Source organism: Pocillopora verrucosa, chromosome 12 (genome assembly GCF_036669915.1).
Source record: "Pocillopora verrucosa isolate sample1 chromosome 12, ASM3666991v2, whole genome shotgun sequence".
Classification (NCBI taxonomy): Eukaryota; Metazoa; Cnidaria; class Anthozoa; order Scleractinia; family Pocilloporidae; genus Pocillopora; species Pocillopora verrucosa.
In genome coordinates, this window is record NC_089323.1 from 386,020 (window position 1) to 410,333 (window position 24,314).

At 38.8% G+C, this 24,314-nt stretch overlaps 3 protein-coding genes across 3 annotated transcripts; all 3 read left to right on the forward strand.

The window, feature by feature from the left end:
- The first annotated feature begins 10 nt into the window (after nucleotides 1-10).
- Nucleotides 11-9,889, forward strand: LOC131777984 (fizzy-related protein homolog). Its single transcript, XM_059094356.2, has 20 exons — nucleotides 11-827; nucleotides 1,508-1,590; nucleotides 1,720-1,774; nucleotides 2,264-2,301; nucleotides 2,503-2,525; nucleotides 3,023-3,087; nucleotides 3,406-3,471; nucleotides 3,832-3,908; nucleotides 4,024-4,051; nucleotides 4,448-4,504; nucleotides 4,951-5,049; nucleotides 5,287-5,352; nucleotides 5,587-5,689; nucleotides 6,294-6,412; nucleotides 6,989-7,144; nucleotides 7,413-7,514; nucleotides 7,836-7,874; nucleotides 7,990-8,094; nucleotides 8,376-8,468; nucleotides 9,152-9,889. The coding sequence occupies exons 1-20, from the start codon at nucleotides 762-764 to the stop codon at nucleotides 9,191-9,193; spliced, it is 1,482 nt and encodes a 493-aa protein (XP_058950339.1). The 5' UTR covers nucleotides 11-761; the 3' UTR covers nucleotides 9,194-9,889.
- Nucleotides 9,890-10,547: 658 nt separating this feature from the next.
- Nucleotides 10,548-13,675, forward strand: LOC131778059 (uncharacterized). Its single transcript, XM_059094452.2, has one exon. The coding sequence runs from the start codon at nucleotides 10,640-10,642 to the stop codon at nucleotides 13,292-13,294; it is 2,655 nt and encodes an 884-aa protein (XP_058950435.2). The 5' UTR covers nucleotides 10,548-10,639; the 3' UTR covers nucleotides 13,295-13,675.
- A 136-nt stretch (nucleotides 13,676-13,811) lies between these two features.
- On the forward strand, nucleotides 13,812-17,904 carry LOC131778067 (uncharacterized). The gene has a single exon (XM_059094458.2). It carries the CDS (start codon nucleotides 14,069-14,071, stop codon nucleotides 16,697-16,699), a length of 2,631 nt encoding a protein of 876 aa, XP_058950441.2. The 5' UTR covers nucleotides 13,812-14,068; the 3' UTR covers nucleotides 16,700-17,904.
- The last annotated feature ends 6,410 nt before the right edge of the window (nucleotides 17,905-24,314 follow it).

Consider the following 24,314-nt stretch of genomic DNA (forward strand, 5'->3'; position numbering starts at 1 on the left):
AAGAGCCAAAGTAACAACATCACATCAGCCGTTTACTTTTTGAAATTTATATTTCAAAAGAATACACGTGTGGCCATATATTTCTCACACGTTTGGCTATCTGCCTAAATTCCACTCCGTTTTAAAACCAGTGGTTCCTTTATACAGAGAGAAGCAAGTACTGGACAAAGGAAAGCGCGTGGTTTGACCGAAATGCCGGGTTTACTCTGCTGGAAGATGTGAAGTGAAATAGCATTTCGTTTCCTTCGAAATTCCATGAGTTCACTTTGAAGTGAGAGAGTAATGGAGACAATGTTACTTTGGATGTAGTTTCGTCTACGCATTTTGAAATCTAGAAGCGGACAATACATTGTGCTGCTGAAAGACTTCCGATTTTTAACTTCGAATTCTTCATTTCATAATTTGTCTATAAAATTACCTTGCTGAATTTCTCATCTTCACCAGCCTTGTTTTGAAAACAAGGGCATTTTTGTCATTGATTCATCCGCATTGAATCAAGTGAAAGCTTGGTTTAAAACTTTTGAATACTACATTCTGTGAAGCAAGTAAAACGGCATTGACTTCTAACGTACATCCTAGCTACCTGGGGCTGGAACAAGTGACTTCAGAGTTAATCGTCCAACTTTCAATGTGTATTTGCAGTCTTTATGCACAACTTGCAAAGAGAGAACGATCGATTTTCGTAGAAGGCCAAGCACTTCTATAAACTGAAGACAACCATAGAATTTCAAAGCGCGTGTACTCATCCAAGACAGCTGAAAATGGACCCAGAATATGAAAGGAGACTTCTACGTCAACCTAATGGACGGAGTCCTCTTGCTAATTCTGTGAGTATGAACGAGGCTTCAGTATTAAACTTGTGTTCCTTGCTTAGATGGTTTTAGCATCAGTAGGTTTGCTAAAGTTTCAACACAGTAGATGTTGCACATTTACAAGTAGGGTTTGGTAAATTTTTAAGAGAACATGTCTTGATACAACAGAAAATGTTGTGGAATGGCATTGTAAACAAGGTGATATGTTTTTACCACATTAACAATTACAGCATGGGGATATTCCTCTATTACTTATTTTATTGTAATCTCTACTGATAGAAATAAATTTCCCTGTAAAAGCAGATTTTCCTCATTTTTTTCATTCATTTTTCATTCCCTCTTATCCCTGCTTCTTCCAGTTGTTATCACCTTGAAAAGTTCCTTCCTCATTTAAGAGCAAAGGTTGAATGAAATAGTAATTTATTTGGGCTTCCTTCTGATGTGAGAACCTGTTACGTTTATTAGTGATATAGATCAACAAAAAGAGAGAACTCAAAAAGGTAGAACTGAAGAAAAAAATAAAGGGTATAATGTCGAAACAAAAAAAACTTGACTGGTTCTGCTCACACTTAGGGAAACCCATTGTCCATTATTTTGAGCTTATGACATATGTAAGTTCTTTCATGTAATTTTAGCATATTGGAGGAATTACTTTGTCTGATTATCTTGCCATTTTCTTTGCTTTGTTTTTACAGCCATGTTCGAGTGGAATAAGGCATTTCAGTTCACCTTATCTAAGCCCATTGAGCTCTCCTAGCAGAGAAAAGTATGGAGACAGGTAAAGAAAGTGTCATGGAATAGTCACTATACTTTCAATTCATATTTGAAACATTTCTTTCAAACTTAAACATTCAATATGAATGCATTCTTTCTTTAAAAAGTTTCCAACTTGCTTTCCTTTTACAAGGTTTATACCAAGCCGCAGTAGTCCAGCTCTTGAGCTTAATTTTGATTTGATACAAGTAAGTATACTGTTGTTGCTTGGATCTGTACAACCTCATATACATGTACATGTAAAAGGTATAATAACCTTTTCACTCTCATGAGTGACCAAGACAATTCTTCTATTCAATATCAATATGATATCAAGCTGACAGGTGACAAGAATTAAGAAAAATATCAACTGGGGGATTGTAGGTTGATTCAACAAAAAATTCTCAGAACTAACATCATAAGGATTATATGGCAGACAGTAAGGAGAATTACTTGGGAGTGAGTTACCTTGTTTTACAACTTGTAGCTAAGAAAAGCTCTTAGAATCATAAACAGTGCAAACTTTATTCCCTTACTGGACTGAAGATCCTTATTGTATGAAATTGAGCTGTTTCAGTTTCTCTCTTAACCTTTATTCTATGGTCACTTGACAAAATAGCTACATGTATTAAAAACTAAATTAAGATGAGTATTGGTAATAGTGTTGAAGATTGTTCATTTGTTCAAAATCTTCTCAGGAAAATAGTGATCCAGGAAAGAACAGTGCAGTCACAAGGTAAGCTTTATATTCCATGGGTGGTCAATTTTTGCAGGAATATTCTGACTATGGGAAGAAAATTTGACTCAAGTTGAAATTATGCAGCTTTTGCTTACCTTGTTTTTATCCTGATGTTTTCAAACACATTAAGTGATACATTATACCTCTTGTTCAATCAAAACTACAAAATAAAATGATCAAAAATTTTCTCTCTTTCAGAGATGCCAGTGTGGATTCCAAAGGTATGAATTCTTTTATATAATTTATATGTAATAGAAATGAATCCATCAGACTCAGGCAAGTCTTTTGGTGTATCCCAGTAATGAACACTACTTAAGAAGCAGTGAGGCCTTATTTTCACTATTTCATAAGCAGTGTTTTTCACTGTGAAGATGGCTTTCATATTCATTTCTTAATTCACAGTTCACAAATTTGATTTTTGTATATTCACAGTCATTTATTTATCTCTTTATGGATTTATCACAAACCAACATAATGACCAGCTCCCAGTTGGCTTGTTAGCTCATTTGGTACAGCATTGCTCTGGTATCACAGAGGTCATGAGTTCAAATCCTGTACAGGCCTGAATTTTTTTCAGGCCTTAGTTTTATTCCTGCTTGAGTAGTGTTTGTTGCTGCAAAGATCATTTTATATTCATTTCTTAATCTGTGGTCCACATACATGTATATGATATTCATATAATTATTCACAGTCACATATTCAAATCTGTATGTTTCAGAGGGAATGGCATATCAATGTCTGCTAAAGAATGAACTTCTTGGGGCTGGAATAGAAGACCTTAAGGTGACCAACAGGCATTTGCAGTTCTTTACAGACTTATATTATTTATTTATCTGAGTGTGTACACTTCACAAAAGATTTCACCTGTATTTTGAGTACCATGTATTTAATTAATATGGGTTTCAAAATTATCCCCAGAGCATAATTTTGCCTCTTTTTGGTTCACAATAAGTTGACCTCGAAAGTTAATCAGGGAAGGATAATAAATTATAAGATTATTTTTTTATAAGTGCCCTCTATTTTCTGTGAATTTTTTCAGTTGCTACCAAGAAGATTGTTCTAAAAACACTTGACAACTATTTTTTAAACATTTTGTTTCAGGATGTACCACAAGAGGAAAGAAGAGCACTTTCCAGCAACAGTAATCACATACATAGCATATTCCAGGTTTGAAAATTCTCTTTGACACTTAATGAATAAATCAAATAATAAATCAAGTAATAAATCATATATGGTACATGATTCAGACAAATGTTTATCTCCAGCATGACTTTTTACAATAAGAGGGTTCAGAACTATTTCACCCCACTCCCTCTCCTTCCCCCAGTCTATCCCCCCTCCTACCTCCCATCCCCACCCCCTTCCCCCATCCTCCGCTATAGACAGCAGGGTTTGGATGCTGCTCAGTTTTAGGGTAATTTACACAAGTGGGATACTTTAACAAAGAGGACATATCTGTTTAGAACTCATCTAGAAGAAATTTCTCATCCTCCCACAGTGACTTTGCCAGTTTTCTTTTCTCTATAGTACCAAGTGAAAAGAAGTAAACAAGATGATACAGAATCAGTAGCTTCCTACTCACTGTCACCTGTAGGCAAGAAAAGGTAACTTACAAACTTGCCTATCTTTAACGTTTTAACTCCCATGAGTGACCAAGACAGAATTTCTCCTTACAATACCAATACAATATCAATGCACCTTTTTGTTTTCTTCTTTCAGTCAAAGACTGTTAAGATCGCCAAGAAAGGTCAGTTACAAACATCTTTTCTTAGAAGCTCATTCAAATTGTACATGTTTATGTAGCTGTTTACATAATGATTCTTTTAATATGTTTTTTTCCTTGTAAATTGATCCTTTGAACCCTAAAAGTGACTAGCATTGAATTTCTCCTTACAATATCATCCCTGAATCACACATTAAGGTCATTAAAGTAGGGGAAATGATTACCAATTACCAACAACTAATGAAGCCCTTGACCGTCTAACAAATTCTCCTTGTCAGCACCTTGAGAAATGTGTAGAGAACAGAAGGGAGAATATGTATACTGATGTTAGGGCATTAAGGGTTAAATCAGCAAAGTTTGCTGGGGAGCAATTCTCAATACGAATGCACAATGAAAGTTTGTATTCTTTTGTTCTTCTAGTCTACAAGAAAAATTTCCAAGATACCATTTAAAGTTTTAGATGCTCCAGAACTACAGGTTGGTTTAATCTATGTCTGACAGTGAGAGCAGTGCTACTTTTAATTTTTATTTTATATTTTAGCAAAACTATTTTAGAAAAAAAGTCACATTCTTGGCAATGAACTGTGCTGGATTTTTATCTTTCATACTTTGAAAGCCAATATATCTTTTAGTGTATAATTATATACAATGTACATGCATTTAGTGTTTTGTTTCTTCCTTTTTTTTCGGTGAGCTGCTTGATAAAAAAATATTCTTTTGATGATCATGCAAAAAAACTGGTGCATCTAATTTTTTCAGCTGAATTGTAAATTTAAGTTAGTCCTTTTAAGAGGAAAAGTAAGCAGTGGTTACTCATTTGATTATTAACAACCATAAAAGAGCTGTGTATGTGTTTTTTCTTCAGTACTTACTTTCTTTCTCTTTTTTTTTTCTTTCATTTTGTGTGTTTTTTTATTCCTTAGGATGACTTTTATCTCAATCTTGTGGACTGGTCAGGACAAAATATTTTAAGTGTTGGATTAGGAACCTGTGTTTATCTTTGGAGTGCCTGCACCAGTCAGGTATGACAGTTTCTTTCTAAGGATGTTTCTGAAGGCCACATTTTTTGTGTGTAGTTTTATGCTTTATATGCTCCATTCAGTTGGCAAAAAAACACCAGGAAACCAGAAACAGCATGGCTGCAATATTGCCAAGGTCAAAATTTTGAAAAACTGTCACTTGACTACCAATTAGAATGACTTTGATGAGACAAAGTGATATCTTGCTGAACAAAATTATTTTCTGTAATTTCTCCTCAGGTTACCAAACTCTGTGATCTTGCATCTGATGGGGACTCTGTGACATCTGTGTCTTGGTCAGAAAGGGTAAAGTGTAAAATCAACTTTGATTTTTTTCAAATCATGTTGTATGTTGCGCTACCAATTTTCAACCTCTGGGATTTTTTTCTCTTTGTGTATAGTAACTATCAATGTTAAAAAGAAAATCAAGGAAGATGGAATAAAGAATCTTGATGCCAGACTTATTCAACCAAAACTTAAAAATTTATACATGACTAGTGGTGATTTTGTTTGTTTATGAGCTTGTTTGTTTATTTGCAGAGTGGTCTGGTGGCTGTTGGGACTCACAAGGGTCTTGTTCAAATCTGGGATGCAGGTGCACAAAAGAGAGTGTCTACTATTGAAGGACATACTGCTAGAGTTGGTAAGCAGGCCAAATTTACAGTCAGCACTATTTTTATTGCTTGAAACAGTACTAGTTTTATTTTGTGTAGTTAGGTCAAAAAAGATCTCTTGCATGCTGCTCAAAACCAATTGAGGAAAATGAAGATATCACTGTACAGCAGGAATATTCTTAGTCTTCACAAATGGATGCTTTGAAGTGTTGCAAACAAATTGTGACTAGTAAACTAAGAATTTAGAGATTTAATCTTTCAACTCCCATGAGTAACCAATACAGAATTCCTCCTTACAATATTGAAATAATATTAAGCAGACAAATGATGAGAATGCAGAAAAATGTCAAATAGCAGATTATTAGTTGATCCTATACCAAATTCTCAGAACTAACATCATAAAATTGTTATAGCTGAAATTAGAGCGAATTACTAATGGAATGTCGTTGCAAAACAGTTAAATTATGACCATTGTGATCCATAATTTTTTCATAAGATTAATACAAGTGAAGCAGTGGAAAAGATTAAAATCTGTCAAGTTTTTCCTACTTCTGTTGATGTAATGTACTAATTGCTGAATACATAGTTTCATACTAGACAATTTTTCCTATCAAATGTTGTACCATATCTTAGGTGCTCTGGCATGGAATGGTGATGTGCTCTCATCAGGGAGTAGGGACAGGCTGATTCTACAGCGTGATGCGAGAACACCCAATGCTGTGGAGAGAAGATTGATTGGACACAGGCAAGAGGTGGGCCCCCCCTCCCCCCTTCCCCCCCCCCAAAAAAAACAAGCCTCCCTCCCCCCTTCCCCCCCAAAAAAAAAAACAAACAGACAAACTTTTGTCATATTCCATTTAATTTCTGAAGCAATACTCTGTCTTTGATGGTGATTGTTGAAGTTAACCCTGTAAGTCCCACCAGTGACCTAGACAGAATTTCTCCTTACTCTTTCAGTACAGTATCAAGCAGACAAGTAATGAGAATAAAGAAAAATATCAATTAGGGAATTATTGGTTGCTCCAATTCCAAATTCTCCAAACTAACATCATATGAATTGTATAGTAGACAATAAGGAGAATTACTAATGAGATCTTGGGAGTTAAAGGGTTAAGTTATGTGAGGAGAAGCCTTATATCTACTCAGGATTATTTTCTACCAGAGTGCAAGAAAAGCTTTCAAGAAGGCTTAAACTTTGAAATGACCTGTAAGGGAATCCTCTGGGCTCTGTAGAAGCTGCTCTCTTGTACATGAGTACTGACATGTCTGTCTTTTCTTAGACTAAAGCGACTTTCTCTGTTTCTAATTGCACAACCTGCTGTCTATAGGTTTGCGGGCTGAAGTGGTCCCCAGATCATCAGCATTTAGCATCGGGAGGAAATGACAACAAGCTCTTGGTTTGGAGCATGTCCAGTCTGTCACCTGAGCAACAGTACAGTGAACACTCAGCGGCAGTCAAAGCCATTGCGTGGTCTCCACATCAGGTGTGTACATTATTCAGTGGTGTACTCTACAATATGATGGTACCGAATTTCTACAAGAGTCAGATATTTTGGACAGTAGTGTCCAATTTTGGACAGAAATGTCCAATTTTGGTCTGTTACTAGACACCAGTGTCCAATATTTGACACTAATATCCGATTTTTGACTCTAGTGTCTGATATTGGACACTAGTGTCCAATTTTAGACACTAATTTCTGATTTTAGACACTGGTAGAATCCTGACTCAAAGTGCCTGAATTTATATTGTAGCACGGTTTGTTGTCCTCTGGAGGCGGTACAGCTGACAGGTGTATTAGGTTTTGGAATACATTAACAGGACAGCCGCTACAGTGTGTTGACACTGGCTCGCAGGTATGTAGAATCGTCCCTTAAAATCCGAATCGAAAATTTCTCGGAACTTCTCGAAAGTTAAGCTTCGAAACTCGATTCTCGTTTCATGATAGTTTCGAGTCGAAACTGTCATCTTATAGCTACTGCTCTGTGGGGTGTTGGGGGGGGGGGGCGTAAATGGGTGGACTGTTTTACAGTTATTTGCTGTTTTCCATTCCCCCCACCGTTTACAGTCTGGAAGAGGGGGTGAGCTTCACCTCACAATGACAATTTTTTCCATGATATGTACACCTCCTAACATTCGACGCAATTTTTTTAATTTTGTTTTCTGCCTTGTTTTAGGTGTGCAACTTAGCTTGGTCCAAGCATTCAAATGAACTGGTGAGTGTTTTTTCATCTTTAAAGCAATAATTTCGCACACTAGGCCGGTATTCATTGTATTTATTCAATGCGCCCGTATTAGCGGAAATTTTCATCATTGTCTGTTGTTTTGTAGGTCAGTACACATGGTTACTCACAAAATCAGATCTTGGTCTGGAAATACCCATCATTAACTCAAGTAGCTAAGCTAACGGGTCACTCCTACAGGGTTCTTTACTTGGTAAGCACATAATGTCATGTGTTCGTTTCCTCTTCTTTGTGTGACATAGAAAGTTACGAGGACTATAGATTTCGCACGCGTTATCTTTAGTCACGTTATACGGCTTCTTTGGATGGCAATGAAAGTTGCGAGATCAAGCTTTAGCACGCGTTGTCCTTAGTCATGAAGTACTTCTCCGTTGCGTGGTAATCAGTTGAGAGAATGTCTTTATCACGCTATATCTTAAGTCACGCAATACAAAGCCATTTACTCACTGACGAGAGTTAATACGTTAATCTTAGGCCGTATCACCGGATGGTGAGGCTATCGTGACAGGAGCAGGAGATGAAACTCTTCGATTTTGGAACGTCTTCAATAAAGCCCGCTCGCATAAGGTATGACTAATTTTAATTTTGTCTTTGGTCGATTGATTTATACCTTGATTGCTTTATAATTTGTCAAGATCTCGTCATCCGTGCGTCCACGCGTTTCTTCAGATCAAGCATGTTGAAGGGAGTAACTTGTCTATAGAAGTAATTCTGATGTGTTCGTTTAGAAGACCTCTCACCGACGTCTGTTTAACCACAGGTGGCCCAAGCTCCAGCTGTGAGATGATCATCTAAGAGCATTTATTCCTAAATATTCCCATACAAACTTTTATTATTTCGCAAGATGATCATCTCACAGCTGGAGCTTGGGCCGCCTGTAGTTTAACCTGACAGCAGACTCTCGTGTTTGGGTTTTATCTTATGTCCCCCTCTCTGTGCATATCTCTCTTTCTCCCCCTCCCTGTGGGGAACTGTTGAACAGTCAGCTACGTCTTACAAAATTAAGGTGGGGGTGGGGCTGACTTGTAATAAGTTTAGCGGAGTACAGACATAATCCTATTTGGTTCATGACAGCGAAACCGGGAGAGGCTCCAGAAGACAAATATAAAAAAAACCGCGCCCTGCAGTCTGGAAAAAATCTGTTTTCTTATTTGTGTTCAGCTAATAGTTTTGTTTTTGGATACAACAAGATTTTCCTTTCTTACATGGCAGTTAGTAATTATTAAGTCAATTTCAATTGTTTTCTTCAGGAGTCCAAGTCAGAGCTCAATCTGTTCTCCAGAATAAGATGATGTTTGCCCTAAGAGCTGGATCTTTAATGTAACAGTTATTGCGTTTGTACCAGGATACAATAATATGATTATCACTTAAGCACGAGTACTCCGTATTTTTGTGGAGGTAGTTGTCTTCGTTTAAGACGAAGCTTTCTCTCTAAGCGTTACCTCCAACTTTTTCTCTCTTTTTTGTAAATTTTTCGCCGATAAACTGTGTCTATCAAAATGTATGTAAATCAGTTGTCCGATGTTGTAAACTTGGGCTAAAATGCGATGGATTGCATTTTGGACTGTATTAGGGGTATTTCATTTTATTGAAAATATATATCTATACTTGACAAAAGCTGACAACAATTCGTTTGAAACCTGTAAATCAGCCACGTAAATTGGCGACACGATTATAGCTGGTTGCTGACAACTACTGCTGACGTTTGATGTATTTTGCTCTCGAAAGCTAACCACAACTTTCTCTCGTCACGCAATGTTTTGTCTTTTGTTGAGGAGAATTTTGCGATGACCCAGTCACGCCGGCAAGTCCAGGAGTACCTTGTGAGACGAAGAATGATTAGGTGAAATAATTTTAGAAAAACATTTTTTTTAAGGACATTTTACAGAAAGGGTGTAAAAAAGAGTTAGATTGCGTGGTTAGATGATGTGGAAATCTGCAATGATATATGACCAGAAATGGTGAAAAGGAATAAACGAGAATTTTTCAACTTAGATAAAACGTTAAGCTCCAATTACCTAAACACAACAATGTACCATTGCTTTTTCCTACTTGATTCCCAGGCCCTATGTTCAATTAGCCCTCCTTGGATCGAGAGAGACTTGGGAACGAGGCTCAACCGCGTTGATAAACGCTTACTCTTTACACCAAAGTTTCGCGAACCGAGGGACCGGTCCTTATTTATTTGTGGGGGAGGGGACTGGAGGATTTTGGTTGCGTCCTGATAAAATTTATCTGATCCCCATATAAGGCTCTGTCATATTCTTATGATTCCGCTCTCAATGGCAGTCAATTTTTACATTCTCCCCTTTATATTTACTTAAAAATATATAATTCTAACTACAATAAGTTGACAACGACTTTTGCCGTTTCGTTCTTCCTGTAAAGCATGTGATCCCTTAAAAAAATCCCCCACCCCCTCTGAGTCAAAAATAATGACCGGCCCCTTCGGGTAACTGTGAAGTTTTTTGTTCCTGATCGACCGTTGTGATAACCCAAGTGGTAGTTTTAAAACACTCAATCCAAATGCCCCTACACTTCTCAGTCTTATTTTGACGCCGAATTTGACGGCCGTCAATGTACATACGGTCGATATCGGTAAACCACAAATGAAAGCACCTAGGGTTATGTAACTGATTAAAGAAATCCTACTTCCGGCCTCTTTTAAGAAAACTGATCGGTCAGGAAGATTATTTGCGTCTAAAGGCTAATGATCTGAAACCGAAAACAATCGGATAATGTTCTTTTGCGGTAACTTAAATTTCAGCCTGGATTTCTTTCATTTTCAAATGAATATGGCTGCGGCAAGAAGGCATGTTGATGAAGGAGATTTGAACTTTGTTTTTAAGCGCCTTGGGGAGCGAGGAAATGAAGCTGAGTTAGTCAAAAAGAGAAATGATCACGTCACTGGGCCAACCTTAGAGCGACTAACGGAATTCTTCATGGAATGTACCGAGAATCAAGTCATAGCCCGACCCTATGGGAGTGTAGCTGAAGATTTGATGTGTCTCTCACCCGATGATTATGGGAATACGGACATCATGGTGTTCCCAAGCTCTGAGGCCTTTTTGATTCACGAAGAAGTGGTCGATCATTCACTGGAAAGTCCACTGCATGTGAGAATCAGAGCCGGCGATCATCCCGTATTGCAGTCGTGCCTTGTAGAAGGTACAGAATACCTGGCCACTTTAGCACTAAAGAACTTCCATCCTGCAATTTATGGGAGCAAAGCGTGTGAATTAATGCATCATTTTACATGTTGCTTGCGAATATTCTCCAAGGATGATCTCAAACACTCTCTTCAAATTGTTGCGAATTGGAAGAACGAGAAAACCAGCCCAGCTTTTACCACTGATTGTATGGAATCGTCTGATACTCTCCACCGACAATTGCAAAACATGACGGAGTCAAAGCGGCTGCATAGTTTGAACAGCGCTGAGTGGGAATGGTTCCTCGGTGCGATATGCAGGGCAAGGGGAGTCGAATATACGAGAGAGCACGCCGCAGTTATGGACGACTTTCTACAGTATATGAGTGAGTTACAGGAGTCCCTGACCAAACGTGGCCCTGATGATATTTACGAAGGCTTTCCAGCTTACCTACATGAAATGATGTCGAGCGATGTAGTTCAAAACTTCAAAGCCCGAGTGAAAGCTATTGAAAGCCGATCACCAAACGAAAACGTAAGTCAGGCGGAAGTGATATATTCTGATGTTTCAAGCGTCACGCCACGTAAGGCAGTTGAAGGCGGAAGTAAAACAGAAACTGACGATTATGGAAATAATGTCATGCTATCAAACAACAACCATCCTCAGACGCTTCAAATTCAAGACTTAGAGTCCACTTCCTCCCATGCCATGGAGTACGCAAGATGTCCAAACGACCTTCAGCCTGAAAAACCAACTAAGGGAGAAGATCCGACTAACCTGACAAGACACATGGCAAAAAAAGATAGCGAGCAGGTTCGAGATGAAACCCAAATGAAACAGGAGACCACAATTGAAAATGAAAAAGACGACCAGACAGGGGAAAGCGAAGAAAGATTCGATTTCAAGCCACTTTTGTACCATTTATTCGAGAAAGAAGCAGAAGTCAAAGAGCCGTCTGAAAATGACACAGCCTATTTAAAAAAAAAGACAGGAATTGATCTTGTGCCCGCCCTGAAATCCCGAGGATGGCCGAAGTCTGCACGAGATTGGCTCGAAAGAGAGCGGAAATGGCCTTCCGTCGAAATGGTGACTAAGATCATTGACGAAGGCTACCACCTGGTTGTCAAATCTCCAAAGTACAGTGAAATTCCCGAGTGCGACTTCAGAATCTCATTTTCTCATGCAGAGTACCTGCTAAGCCAAGAGATGAATGAAATCCAACGCGAGTGTTACCGTTGTTTGAAGAAATTACACCGTGCTTATCTTTCCAGTCCAGCAGGTTTGGTGTCATTCCATCTCAAGAACCTCTTTTTGCAAACAATAGAGGAGACTGGTGCCGAGATGTGGATCGAGGACAAAAGAGCCGAATGTATGATAAAGCTCCTCGAGAACCTGCTAAAAGCTTTGAAAGACAAAGACTTGCGACATTTCTTCGTGAGATCCTACAATCTCTTTGGTGTTGATTACATTGTCAAACCCGAAACTCTTGTATCTTTGGCCGAGAAGGTGGAGAAGATTATGGAAAATCCGTTAGACTTTTCCCAAGCGTTGATCCAGCAGAGTGAAGAAAAAAAGAAAATTCAAAAGGAGACATTCGAAAAAGAGAGCAAGCAAGGGGTGCCTTCAACATCAGGACATGGAAGAGCAGCTGAACCAAGGGGCAGCAATGAAAACCTAGCAAACATGGAAATAATGAAAGACGCTGTGTTGCACAACTCCCGACTGAGTGGCAACCTACTTCCCAAACATCGATACCATGACTTGCAAGACCTTTACCTCCAAGTCGGCACAGAGTTAGTGGAAAAATCTTTAAATGGAGATGAAATTCATGATCCTCTTGAAAGATCCCTGGTGAAAGATCTTAAAGAAATGATACAAAGCCATGATTTTCAGACTGAACATTTCCTTCAAATGTTGAGAAACGGCTGGTCTAATGCTTATTTCAGGATCTGCCTCAGTACCGAGCTGGAAATGAGGCGCCGAATGCTTGATGCAATCCGCGGTGATATCGAAACGTGGAAGTACCTTTTGAGGCAGGAAGACCTGGCGTCAGGGAACGAAGAAGCCATAGCCAACCGAATGCTGGATCCATCCCATGAGGATCGTTTTGACTTAAGCAACATAGTTCCAGCTGGTGGATTTGTACAGTACCTGCGCATGTTCCTCAGTGGTGTTGCCCACAGGCCACCTCAACCAGCGCATGTGCAGGCGTCTCAAGATGTGGATGATATACCTTTAGACTGAACTGAACTATTAACCGAGGGATATAAACTACTTCGCTTTTAGGGTTACTCCCTTTAATTGACTGCCTAAGGAAAAATGGGCTGGAGTTTCTTTCATGATGCGATGTACCCACTCACGAGACAAAAACAAGTAGGCGTTTTTCTTTATGACAAGACGTTTTTTCGCTTTTTAACTGACCATGAACTATTTTATGATTTTTTCAAATGTTTCTTCGACAACTGTTGCAAAGTATTTCCAAGCGGCGCTCAATACCGGTTTCATGGTTTTCGCGTTTGTTACATATTTCAAGCATGTATGCGTTTTTGCGGTTGGAACTCTTCGTATGTGCCTCAATGGGTTCCATGTATTTTTCCTGTTTTGATAGACTTTGGTTTCCTAAATCTGCCTTTATTTGACTAAAGAAACAACCTATATAATGCTCTCGATAGTTTTCCTAGACACCCGAGTCCATTCCAGAGTTCATTGTAATATTTTCAGCTGGCTTCTCAATACAGGCTGCAAATTGGACACTGAATGCTATTAAAAGGGGAAAGCCGAAAAGCTCAAAGAGTTTGGTATTGATAACGTGAAAACCGACTTCAAATATGGCCAAATTCACCAAACCAAAGTTTTTGACGTCCTCGTCTCCAGCCCCTACCCCGCCACTCTTTTCCCTTATTTTGGATAAAAAAGAGGTTGGCCTGGGTAAGAGAATCACTCTCCTTTCGAAACTGAAACTCCTTTGGACCTGATTGAATTGTTTTTACGTGCCTTTCGCTTTCGTTTCGGGTAATAATGGTTGTGTCGAGACATTGTGTCGACGAAGAGGAACTGAACCTTGTGTTTAAGTGTCTTGGGGAGCGAGGAAGAGAAGCAGAGTTGGTTAAAGAGTACGACGAAAAATGTCTCAGCTTTCTTTTAGCGAAGCTTACGGAGGCCTCGACTAAATTTACCGAAAAAAAACTTGTAGTCCGACCCTATGGCAGTGCAGCGGAAGATTTGAAGTGCTTATCGCCAGAAAATTATGGAGATATAGACATTATGGTATTCCCAACCACAGACAGCTTGATCATTCACGAAGACATGCTCGAATATTTACCAGAAAACCCCCTCTATGCAAGGATCAGAGCAAGCGACCATTCCGTGTTTCATTCGTGCCTTGTAGAAGGTACAGAATACCTGGCCACTTCAGCGCTGAAGAACTTCGATCCTGCGATTTATGGGAGCAAATCGTCCGAATGGTTCGATTATTTGAAATATAGCTCAAACATAGTCTCCTCCGATGATCGTTCGCCCTCTCTTCAGTTCGTCTACGATTGGAAGAACAAGGATGTAGGCCCGGCGTTTACGATTGATTCCAAGCAGTGGTTTGGAACGATCCTCGAACAACTGCAAAACATGACTAAGTCAAAGAGGGGGTGTAACTGTGAATTGGCTGATTGGGAAGGGCTGGCTAGTTCGATGTTCAATGCAAATGGGATTGATTACACACGAGAACACGCTTCTGTTATTGAAGATTTACTTCGCTGTGTGGGTGAATCACAGGCTTCACTGATTGAAAGTGGCCCAGATGGATTTATCCATGGACTACCCATCCTCTTTCAAGAATTTATATCAAGCGATGAGATGCAAAGCTTCATAACCCGTGTCCAAGCTATTGAAAGTCGAAAACAAAACGAAAGTAAAAGTCGGGCGGAAGCGATCTGTCACGAGGAGACCGGTGTCACGCAACAAAAGCGTCACACTAACGAAGTTGAAAGAAGTTCAGAACCTGCCAATTTTGGCCCCAGTGTAACGGCACAACATCGTAGCGACGCTCAGACGCCTGGCAATCAAGACTTGGAGTCCACCTCTTCTGATGAGATTGACAATACACGAATCCCAGACGAGTCAGTGACTGAACAACAAAACGACAGGGAAGGTGCGCGAGAAACAATCGAAAACACCTCAAAACAAGATGGCGGAGCGGTTCAAAAGGAATCCATACCAGAATTGAAGAACTCCGGTGAAAAAGAAGGACCGACCTCAAAAGGTGCAGCAGGAAGTGACAGAGCCAAACATGAGGTGGAATCTGGAGAAAGAGAGAAATTACATCTCAAACGATGGCTCAACCATTTGATTGGGAAAGAAAGTGGAAACAAGGAGCATCGTATCGAAGAGAAAGACTCTATCACACGTAAGAGGGGAATTGATCTCGTGCCTGCTTTAAGATCCCGAGGATGGCCGAAGGCTTCACGAGACTGGCTCGAAAGAGAGCGGAAATGGCCTTCCGTCGAATTGGTGACTAAGATCAAAGACGAAGGATACCACCTAGTTGTCAAATCTCCAAGGTACAGTGAAATTCCCGAGAGCGACTTCAGAATCTCATTTTCTCATGCAGAGTACCTGCTAAGCCAAGAAATCAACGACATCCAACGCGAGTGTTACCGTTGTCTGAAGAAATTGCACCGTGCTTATCTTTCCAGTCCAGCAGGTTTGGTGTCCTTCCATCTCAAGAACCTCTTTTTGCAAACAATAGAGGAGACTGGTGCCGACATGTGGACCGAGGACAAAAGAACCGAGTGTATGATGAAGCTCCTCGAAAACCTGCTAAAAGCTTTAAAAGACAAAGACTTGCGACATTTCTTCGCGAGATCATACAACCTTTTTGGTGTTGATTACTTTGAGAATCCCGAAAATCTGGCATCTCTGGCCGAGGTGGTGAAGAATATAATGGAAAGTCCGGTTGAGTTTTGCAAAGCACTGATCCAGAAAAATGAAGATGATACGAAGCAACTTAAAAAGAATGAACCACAACAAGACAGCGGGCGAGCGGTACCTGGAAGAGCAGCTGAACCAGGAAGCGTCAATGACAACCAAGGAAACAAAGAAATTACGACAGATACTGTGTTGCACAGCCCTAAACAATGTAGCAACCTACTTCCAAATTATAGATACCATGACATGCAAGATATGTACCTCCAAGTCGCCAAAGAGTTGGTGGAAACAGCTTTAAACGGAAATGAAATTCATGATCCTCTTGAAAGATCCCTGGTAAAAGATTTCAAAGAAATGATACAAAGCCATAATCTTCAGACTGAGCATTTCCTTCAAATGTTGAGAAGCGGCTGGTCCAATGCTTATTTCAGGATCTGCCTCAGTACCGAGCTGGAAATGAGGCGCCGAATGCTTGATGCAATCCGCGGTGATGTCGAAACGTGGAAGTACTGTTTGAAGCAGGAAGACTTAGCGTCAGGGAATGAAGAAGCCATAGCCAACCGAATGCTGGATCCATCCAATGAGGATCGTTTTGACTTAAGCAACATAGTTCCAGCTGGTGGCCTTGGACAGTACCTGCGCATGTTCCTCAATGGTCTTGACAACAGGCCACCTCAACCAGCGCAAGTGCAGACGATCCAGGCTGTGGATGATATACCTTTAGACTGAACTGAACCATCAGCAGCGTTTTGCTTCTTCATAACTGAGAAATTTGTGCTCTTGATTTTAAGGTTTTTTTTCTGAATGAGTGTTTTTCTAAGTGCAAGATGATGTTATTCCGTGAATGACACAGGCATACTCGGGGAGAAAAAGCTTCGAATGCTCCCAACAGGAGTCAGTCTTACCATCTTCCGATTCATACTTAGAACGCTCTATTGCTACTGAGCTTTAGGAGACTCATGGCTGGTGTTGTTTTATTGCATAGTTTATCGCAATTGATGGTACGGGCGGTTTGAGTGTGTTCTGCATGGGAGAAGTTCTTCTCGCTCCTTTTTTTTATCGCTTGCATTTGAACTGGTTGCAATTGTTATTAACTTGATTGCATATTGGTTTATTCTATGTCTGCATATTATATATCTATCAACAACTACACCAACAAACTGATCAATGGAATTAGAGAAATGGCTTTTTGGTAAAACCAGGCAAACTCACACATTCACACAAAAGAAGAGACAAAGAACCAAAGTACAGAAGGTGATCGCACTGGAATAAAAGACTAAATTACCTAAATTTTATTACCCAATTTCATTTCCAATTTTTTTTCTCTCTCTTTTTTTTATGAAAACATCATCTACGTTTAAAAGCTACAAATTTGTGAAGGGAAGAACTGTTTATATCTGTTGGGGTTCTTCACGTGAAGAAAAGCGCTCTAAAAACAGCGGACTAGTAGAGTGTGAAGTAACTAAACTTTAAGTTTCAAAATGACTAGCTAGAAGTATTGAGACGATTACACAAATATACAAACACTTGTAGTAAGAAAGTGAAAAAACTGGCTGTCAAATATAAGTATATATAGAGCTGTTTCGAGGAAGATTTTCGGTAAAATGGACAAAAGTGCACGCGATAATCTCGGATAGAAATATGGCTATTAGGTAATTAATGAGGTTGAATGAGTAAACCGTAATGTGAAAATTACCATTAATACCTCTCGGGTGTGTCTCGTGCACTTTAACGCTTTTTTCCTTCAACCTTTCTCAAAAAAGCTGTTTATTAGTAACAAATAATTAAATATGATAATGTATATTGTCATCTTGAGGGTCTCAAAAGGAATAATATATAAATGTTCTTTGATAATGTTAGGGTTTATATGTAACTGTTAAAAAAAACTTAAATAAGAAAATTATGATCTCGTCGCTAATGAAATTAAATAAACGTTACGGGAATCGTTTTGTATGTGTAGATCTTGTTTGCTGGGCTGGTGACCAATCAGAGAGCACATAATAGTAACACTAAGCCAATTCATGATTTATTTCAACATTCGCCAAACCACTCAATGACAAGACACACCAACTTTATTCCAAGGTTTCTTTGTGTTCCTTCTTCAAAGGAAGGAGAGAAGTCTTTTGGAATGAGCTTACACAAAACGTTACGGAATATTCGTGAGTATTAACGCAATTTTCTGATTGGTTAATAGTAATCAGCAAGTGTTTGTGACTGACATTCCATAACAGATTGCCTTATTCCAACCTGATGCATATTAGGCGAGGACACAATTATCAAGAGAGAGGTGTGTCCTTTTTCCTCGTTTAAATTAGGAGTGACTATTCCTTTTTCTTTTTGGCATCTGAAGTATCTGCCTTTTCAGCTGGTTCTTTAAAAAGAACAGCAGCCACAGCTTTCTCTAAATAGGTAAAAGGGTCACTTGTGTTACTGAGATACATGAGGACCTGAAGAAATGCTCCCATACAAGTTATGCCCAGAAGAACTTCTGCTGTAGTGAAGGCAACCATGCACTTCTGTACCACAATGAAGAGGATACTTCCAACAATTGATAGTTTGGTGACACTGAAAGAAATCAAAACTTGACAGTCAAGGCATTCAGTTACAAGAACTTGCAAATTAAATTGCCAGATCCCATTTTCATTTCTGGGTGAGGAGAGGAGAGGAGAGGAGGACAAGGGTAGTATTTGGGGAAAGATACAGAAAATTGCTAAAAGGTGTAGGAGGGATTAAAGAGGGAGGCAAAGTGAGGCAAGTGCACAAACCTATCCCCAACCTCCCCCCCCCCGCCCCACCTTCCATCCCCCTTCCCATTCCCTACACTCACTGCTTTTTTTTTCAGTGTTCACCACTGTTCCTTTTAAGTTTACCATTTAAAAGGAAGTTGGTTGCAAAAACTTTGAGACAATACAATGAAGAAAAAAAAGGGGGGGGGGGAGCATAGCTCCTTCAACCCTTAAATTCACATGAGTGACCAACACAGAATTTCTCCTCACAATGTCAATACAATATCATGAATTCAAGTGATGAGAGGAAAGAAAATTATCTGTTGAGGAATTATTAGTTGATCCAATACCAAATACTCCAAACTATAATATCATCATGAAAATTGTATGACTGACCGTGAGGTGAATCACTAAATAGATCTGGGAGTTAAAGGGTCAATCACTCCTTTCCCCCACTCATTTCCTTTATATCTATCCCCCTCACCTCTGTCCAGGATCAGAGGTAAAACAATTAATTGCTAATCAAATAATGTTAATTCACAATGATGGGTACAGTGCTTCGTTACATGGTCTTAAAAGTCTACTGCCAGCTCCTGAATTAATAAATAGAAAGATATTTGAAAAAATTGGGTTAATCCATTGATTGTGTATTCTGATCATCTAGGTGAGAGTAATTTTGAAAAGTAAAGTAATTTTTTTGCAATCCTGAGCGACAATTTGAAGACCTGATTGTCTTTTTCGTCAGAGCATCCAAGGATCTACCGACTCTTTCACTCCCAGGAACAAGTGACCAAGACATAATTTCTCCTTACAGCATCAAGACAACGAATATCAAGCAGCCAATTAAGTGATGAGAGTATTAAGAAAAAGATTTCTACTAGAGGATTATCATTTGATCCAAGACCAAATTCTCAGAACAAAATTTTAAAAAAATGTACAGCAGATAGTAAAGAGAATTTATATCAAAATATTGGGAGTAAAAGGGTTAAGCGGACTTAGGGAAATATTCAGAAATATGGAAGCTATATTGTCACGAGAAAATTGTGTGCAATTAACACTTTTCCAGTCAAACAATCAGATTCTGAAAGACTGTCAGCTGATTCAATGTACAAGGTTTGAAAATCAAAATGTGCTAAATTATTGTACTGAATGTAAGTAAAGATGAGTTAACAATTAATCTGATACTTGAAACTAGATGACATTTAACTTTTTGCAGTTCCTATGGGTGGTCAATTTTTGCAGGAATATTTTATAGGAAGAAAATTTGACTAAAGCTGAAATTATGCAGCTTTCACTTATAATGCTTCTCTTGTACAATCAAACTACAAAATTAAATGATGAAAAATTTCCTCTCTTTCAGAGATGCCAGTGTGAATTCTTACAAGGTAACAGGTGAATTCTTTTATATATAATTTATATGTAATACAAATGAATCTGTCAGACTCAGGCAAATCTTTTGGTGTATTATGTGTTCCTATGGATCTGAAAAGGAAATCACTATTGACTTACAGTCAAATCTGATCGACTGAATGCATAAAGCAATCTTCCCAGTAATGAACGCTACTTAAGCAGCAGTGAGGCCTTATTTTCACTATTTCATAAGTAGTGTTTTTCACTGAGAAAATGACTTTCATATTCATTTCTTAATTCACAGTTCACAAATTTGATTTTCATTTATTCATTACTTCACAGGTTTATCGCAAACCAACATGATAATAATCAGCTCCCAGTTTATTGACTTGTTAGCTCAGTTGGTAAAGCATTGCACTGGTTAATTAGAGGTCATGAGTTCAAATGCTGTACAGGCCTGAATTTTTTTTCAGGTCTTATTTTCATTCCTGCTCAAGTAGTGTATGTTACTGGGAAGATCGCTTTTATATTCATTACTTAATCCATGTACAGTCCTCATATATGACTTTCCTACATTCACAAATATAATCACATATTTAAATCTGTATATCTGTTTTAGAGGGTCAATGGCCTAGTGTCTGCTAAAGAATGAACTTCTTCAGAGATGAAAATTAGAAGACCTTAAGGTGACCTACAGGCATTTGCAGTTCTTTACAGACTTTTGTTATTTATTTATCTGAGTGTGTACAGTTTACAAAAGAAGATTTGACTTGTATCTTAAGTTTATAGTACCATGTATTTATGGGTTTCAAAATTATCCCCAGAACATAGTCTCACCTCTTTAGTGGACCTTGAAAATTAATTGGGGAAGAATAATAAATAATAATATAATTTTTAGAAGTGCCTCTATTTTCTGTGAATTTTCTTGCTACTTAGAACTTTGCTGATTATTCTAAAAACCCTAAGCAACTGTTTTTTTAAAATTGATCATTTCAGGATGTGCGACAAGAGGAAAGAAGAGCACTTTCAAGCAACAGCTATCACATACATAGTATATTCCAGGTTTGAAAATTCCCTCTAACACTTTATATACAGTAATAGATCATTAATATTATTGGTACATGATTCAGATAAATGTGTATCTCTAGCATGATTATTTATAATGAGAAGGTTCAGTACTATTTCACTCCCCTTCCCCCAGGCCCCTTCTCATTCCATCCCCCCCTCCTATCCACTAAGGTAATGAGAGTAATTAAGGGAAATGATAAATGATCACCAATTATCACCAACTAAAGAATCTCTTGACTGTTTGACAAATTCTCCCAGTCAGCACTTTGAGAAATGCATAGAGAACAGAAGGGAGAATATGTATACTGATGTTAGGGCATTAAGGGTTAAATCAACAAAGTTTGTTGGGAACAATTCACAATATGAATGTTCAATGAAAGTTTGTACTCTTTTGTTTTTGTATAGTCTACAAGAAAATTTTCTAAGATACCCCCAGATAAAAATATAAGGTGGGATCCCGCCAATCCCACCTGGGATCCCATGTGTGTCCCAGGTGGGATCCCGCCTTTTTCAGGTGGGATCCCGGGTGGGATTATGGAACATCCCGCATGGGATCCCACCTGGGATTATGGAACATCCCGCATGGGATCCCGGGTGGGATTATGGAACATCCCGGGTGGGATTATGGAACATCCCGGGTGGGATTATGGAACATCCCACATGGGATCCCACCTGGGATTATGGAACATCCCGCATGGGATCCCACCTGGGATTATGGAACATCCCACATGGGATCCCACCTGGGATTATGGAACATCCCGCATGGGATCCCACATGGGATCCTGCCAATTGAAGTTGGGATCCCGCCTTAAATTCCTAATAGCATCCCACCTGGGAAAGCACATCCCGGGCAGGATTAAACCTAGAATCCCACCAATCCGTCTTAGGATCCTGCCTCAAATTTCAGATAGTTTCCCACCTGGGAAATCATATCCCAGGCGGGATTGCATCTGGGATCCTGCCAATCCCAGTTTAGACCCTGCATAAAATTACAGATGGCTTCCCACTTTCAGAAAAATCCTTTGAGGGATCCTGTTTATCACTGGAGACCACAGATTTATGAAATGTACTAGATAGGATATCTTAAAATTAAGAGGATAAAATTTTCTAGGTGAGCTATAGACCCCATCAATCCACTGAGGGTCCAAAACTTTCCAACTAGCTATAGAACATACTGACACCTCCAATGGGATCCCATTGTCTTACCAAGCTATTGATCATAAATGATTCAAACAGTACATGAATACACAGACTATATGTGATAAAGATCTCATAATTTATTTGCAATGAACCAGCATGTGTTTGACTTGTTTCATTAACAAATTTCTTAACCGAACATTCTTAAAGAATAACAGCAAAACTCAGCATATCACTTTTTCTTCATCATTTAAGCAGACCATCTACAGTGTAATAAGGCTCAACGTTTAAAAAAATTGGCTGTTGTGTATCAAAGAATAAAAGAAAGACAAAACCTCAATAATTCATGTTATCAAAATTTTGACAAAGGTACTGATTGAAAGTCTGCTCTCTCTTCAGTCGAATTTTTCAAAGCAAAGCAAGGTCAGAATGTTCCCAAATGTGACTAAAGTAATCTTGAAACCTTACTCATAGATTTATTTCATTGTAAAGTGTAAGCTTAGGAAACTGCAGTATGCAAGCGACCAATTCGATTCTCAGAATTATTTGAGTTTCAGTTGCGCTGAGTGTTAGGTAAGATTAATTCAAGCCGTTATTTCTATTCTTTGATAAGATTTTGATCACGTAACGAATATGGCAATTTGTACTCACCACAAACTTCTAAAAATCCTAGCTTTAAATGGCCACTCGATCGTTGTTTGAACCAGTCGATATGTCAACTGTTAATTGTCCCTTCTTTTAAGTTCACGGCGCCAACGACTTTCTTTTCATTTAAAACACTCACGCTGTTCTCGTTTTCCCATTAAACCACAATAAAACCAATCTTTAGAAGTGTTATATTAGGCAAAACAGTTGGGAAAAGAAACAACTTGAAGCAAGAGCGGTTAACCGATGAAAAGTACATTCAAAGATGAGCGCCAAATGGAGTTTTCTTTGTTTCCGATTACGGGCATGATCACGTGGACCTTTTAGCAAAGAGAATCCGCTGGCTTGACCCATTGCAGTCTCAAGAGAAGCGCGCAACATTATTCTGTCTCTTCTGACCGGTTCTCCTCTCTTAGATGGTGGATACCTTGGATTCATGTTTTGATGATGACATAAATAATGATGTGAATTCACTCTATGTAGAAATAATCGACAAGAATCGAACAAGAATGCACGATTTGTGGCCGAAAGTTTTCGAGGAAAGAAAGACTCGAAACCCACTTGAGTTATGTTCACGGCGAAGGTGAGAAACAACACAAGCCAATAACATTAGGAAGTATGAGATACCTAGATGATCACAGTGTACCAGTACCCAAATCAACAAGGCTTGACCACAACAAGCGTTCAGCAACACGTTTCAACACAGTTAGCCATCTCGATTCCTCAGTCGGTCTTTCCAGTGAACTAGCAGTGGTGCCAACAGAGTCAAGTGCGTCTCATAACGGAGAAAACATTTGCACGAGAGACAGAAGCAACTACATGCGATTACAGAGGTGCATTGGAATTCTCGTCTGCAAATGGTTATGCACAGTCCGAAGCGTTACCGAGCTTGGAAAGGGGTGGAGAGAACGAAGATACAAGGTTGTCATTTTATACTACAAGTACAATTTTATACCAGACCTACAAGGTATAGAAAAATTTTGTTGATCTCTGACACAGAGAAGAACAACAAGTAAACTTTAGAGCTGTTATTATTGAACTGTGACTTGTACTTTTCATTTGTATGTAAAGAAGGAATTGTATTTTGCACCAAAAATATAAAGAAGTAATATTTTTTAGGAGGTCCAGTGATTGGGACATTTAAGAAATTAAGTTATGAAAAGAAACTCGGTTTGTACTTCTCACTACTAACAAGTCTTGTTTTAAAAATATTTTCAGATCAGAGTTTCAAATAAAGCAAATTGAAGAAGTCATTTAAAAGGTGTATTTTCTCAAAGGGAACAGTGACCACCTCTGTCTTGTCTGCATGCCAAATATTTGCGGAGTGTGTGGATGATCCATAAGTATTGGAACTCTCACAAAAACGTTTTGTAAGAATAAAAACAGCAAAACAATATTTTCGTAGCTGGGATAAAGAA

Excerpts from the sequence above, each read along its gene's own strand:
- LOC131778059 (XM_059094452.2), top strand. The coding sequence starts at position 10,640 with ATGTTCTTTTGCGGTAACTTAAATTTCAGCCTGGATTTCTTTCATTTT.
- LOC131778067 (XM_059094458.2), top strand. The coding sequence starts at position 14,069 with ATGGTTGTGTCGAGACATTGTGTCGACGAAGAGGAACTGAACCTTGTG.
- LOC131777984 (XM_059094356.2), top strand. The coding sequence starts at position 762 with ATGGACCCAGAATATGAAAGGAGACTTCTACGTCAACCTAATGGACGG. Across the intron at positions 828-1,507 it reads GGAGTCCTCTTGCTAATTCT|CCATGTTCGAGTGGAATAAG; the intron begins GTGAGTATGAAC and ends TTGTTTTTACAG. Across the intron at positions 7,515-7,835 it reads GTGTTGACACTGGCTCGCAG|GTGTGCAACTTAGCTTGGTC; the intron begins GTATGTAGAATC and ends GCCTTGTTTTAG.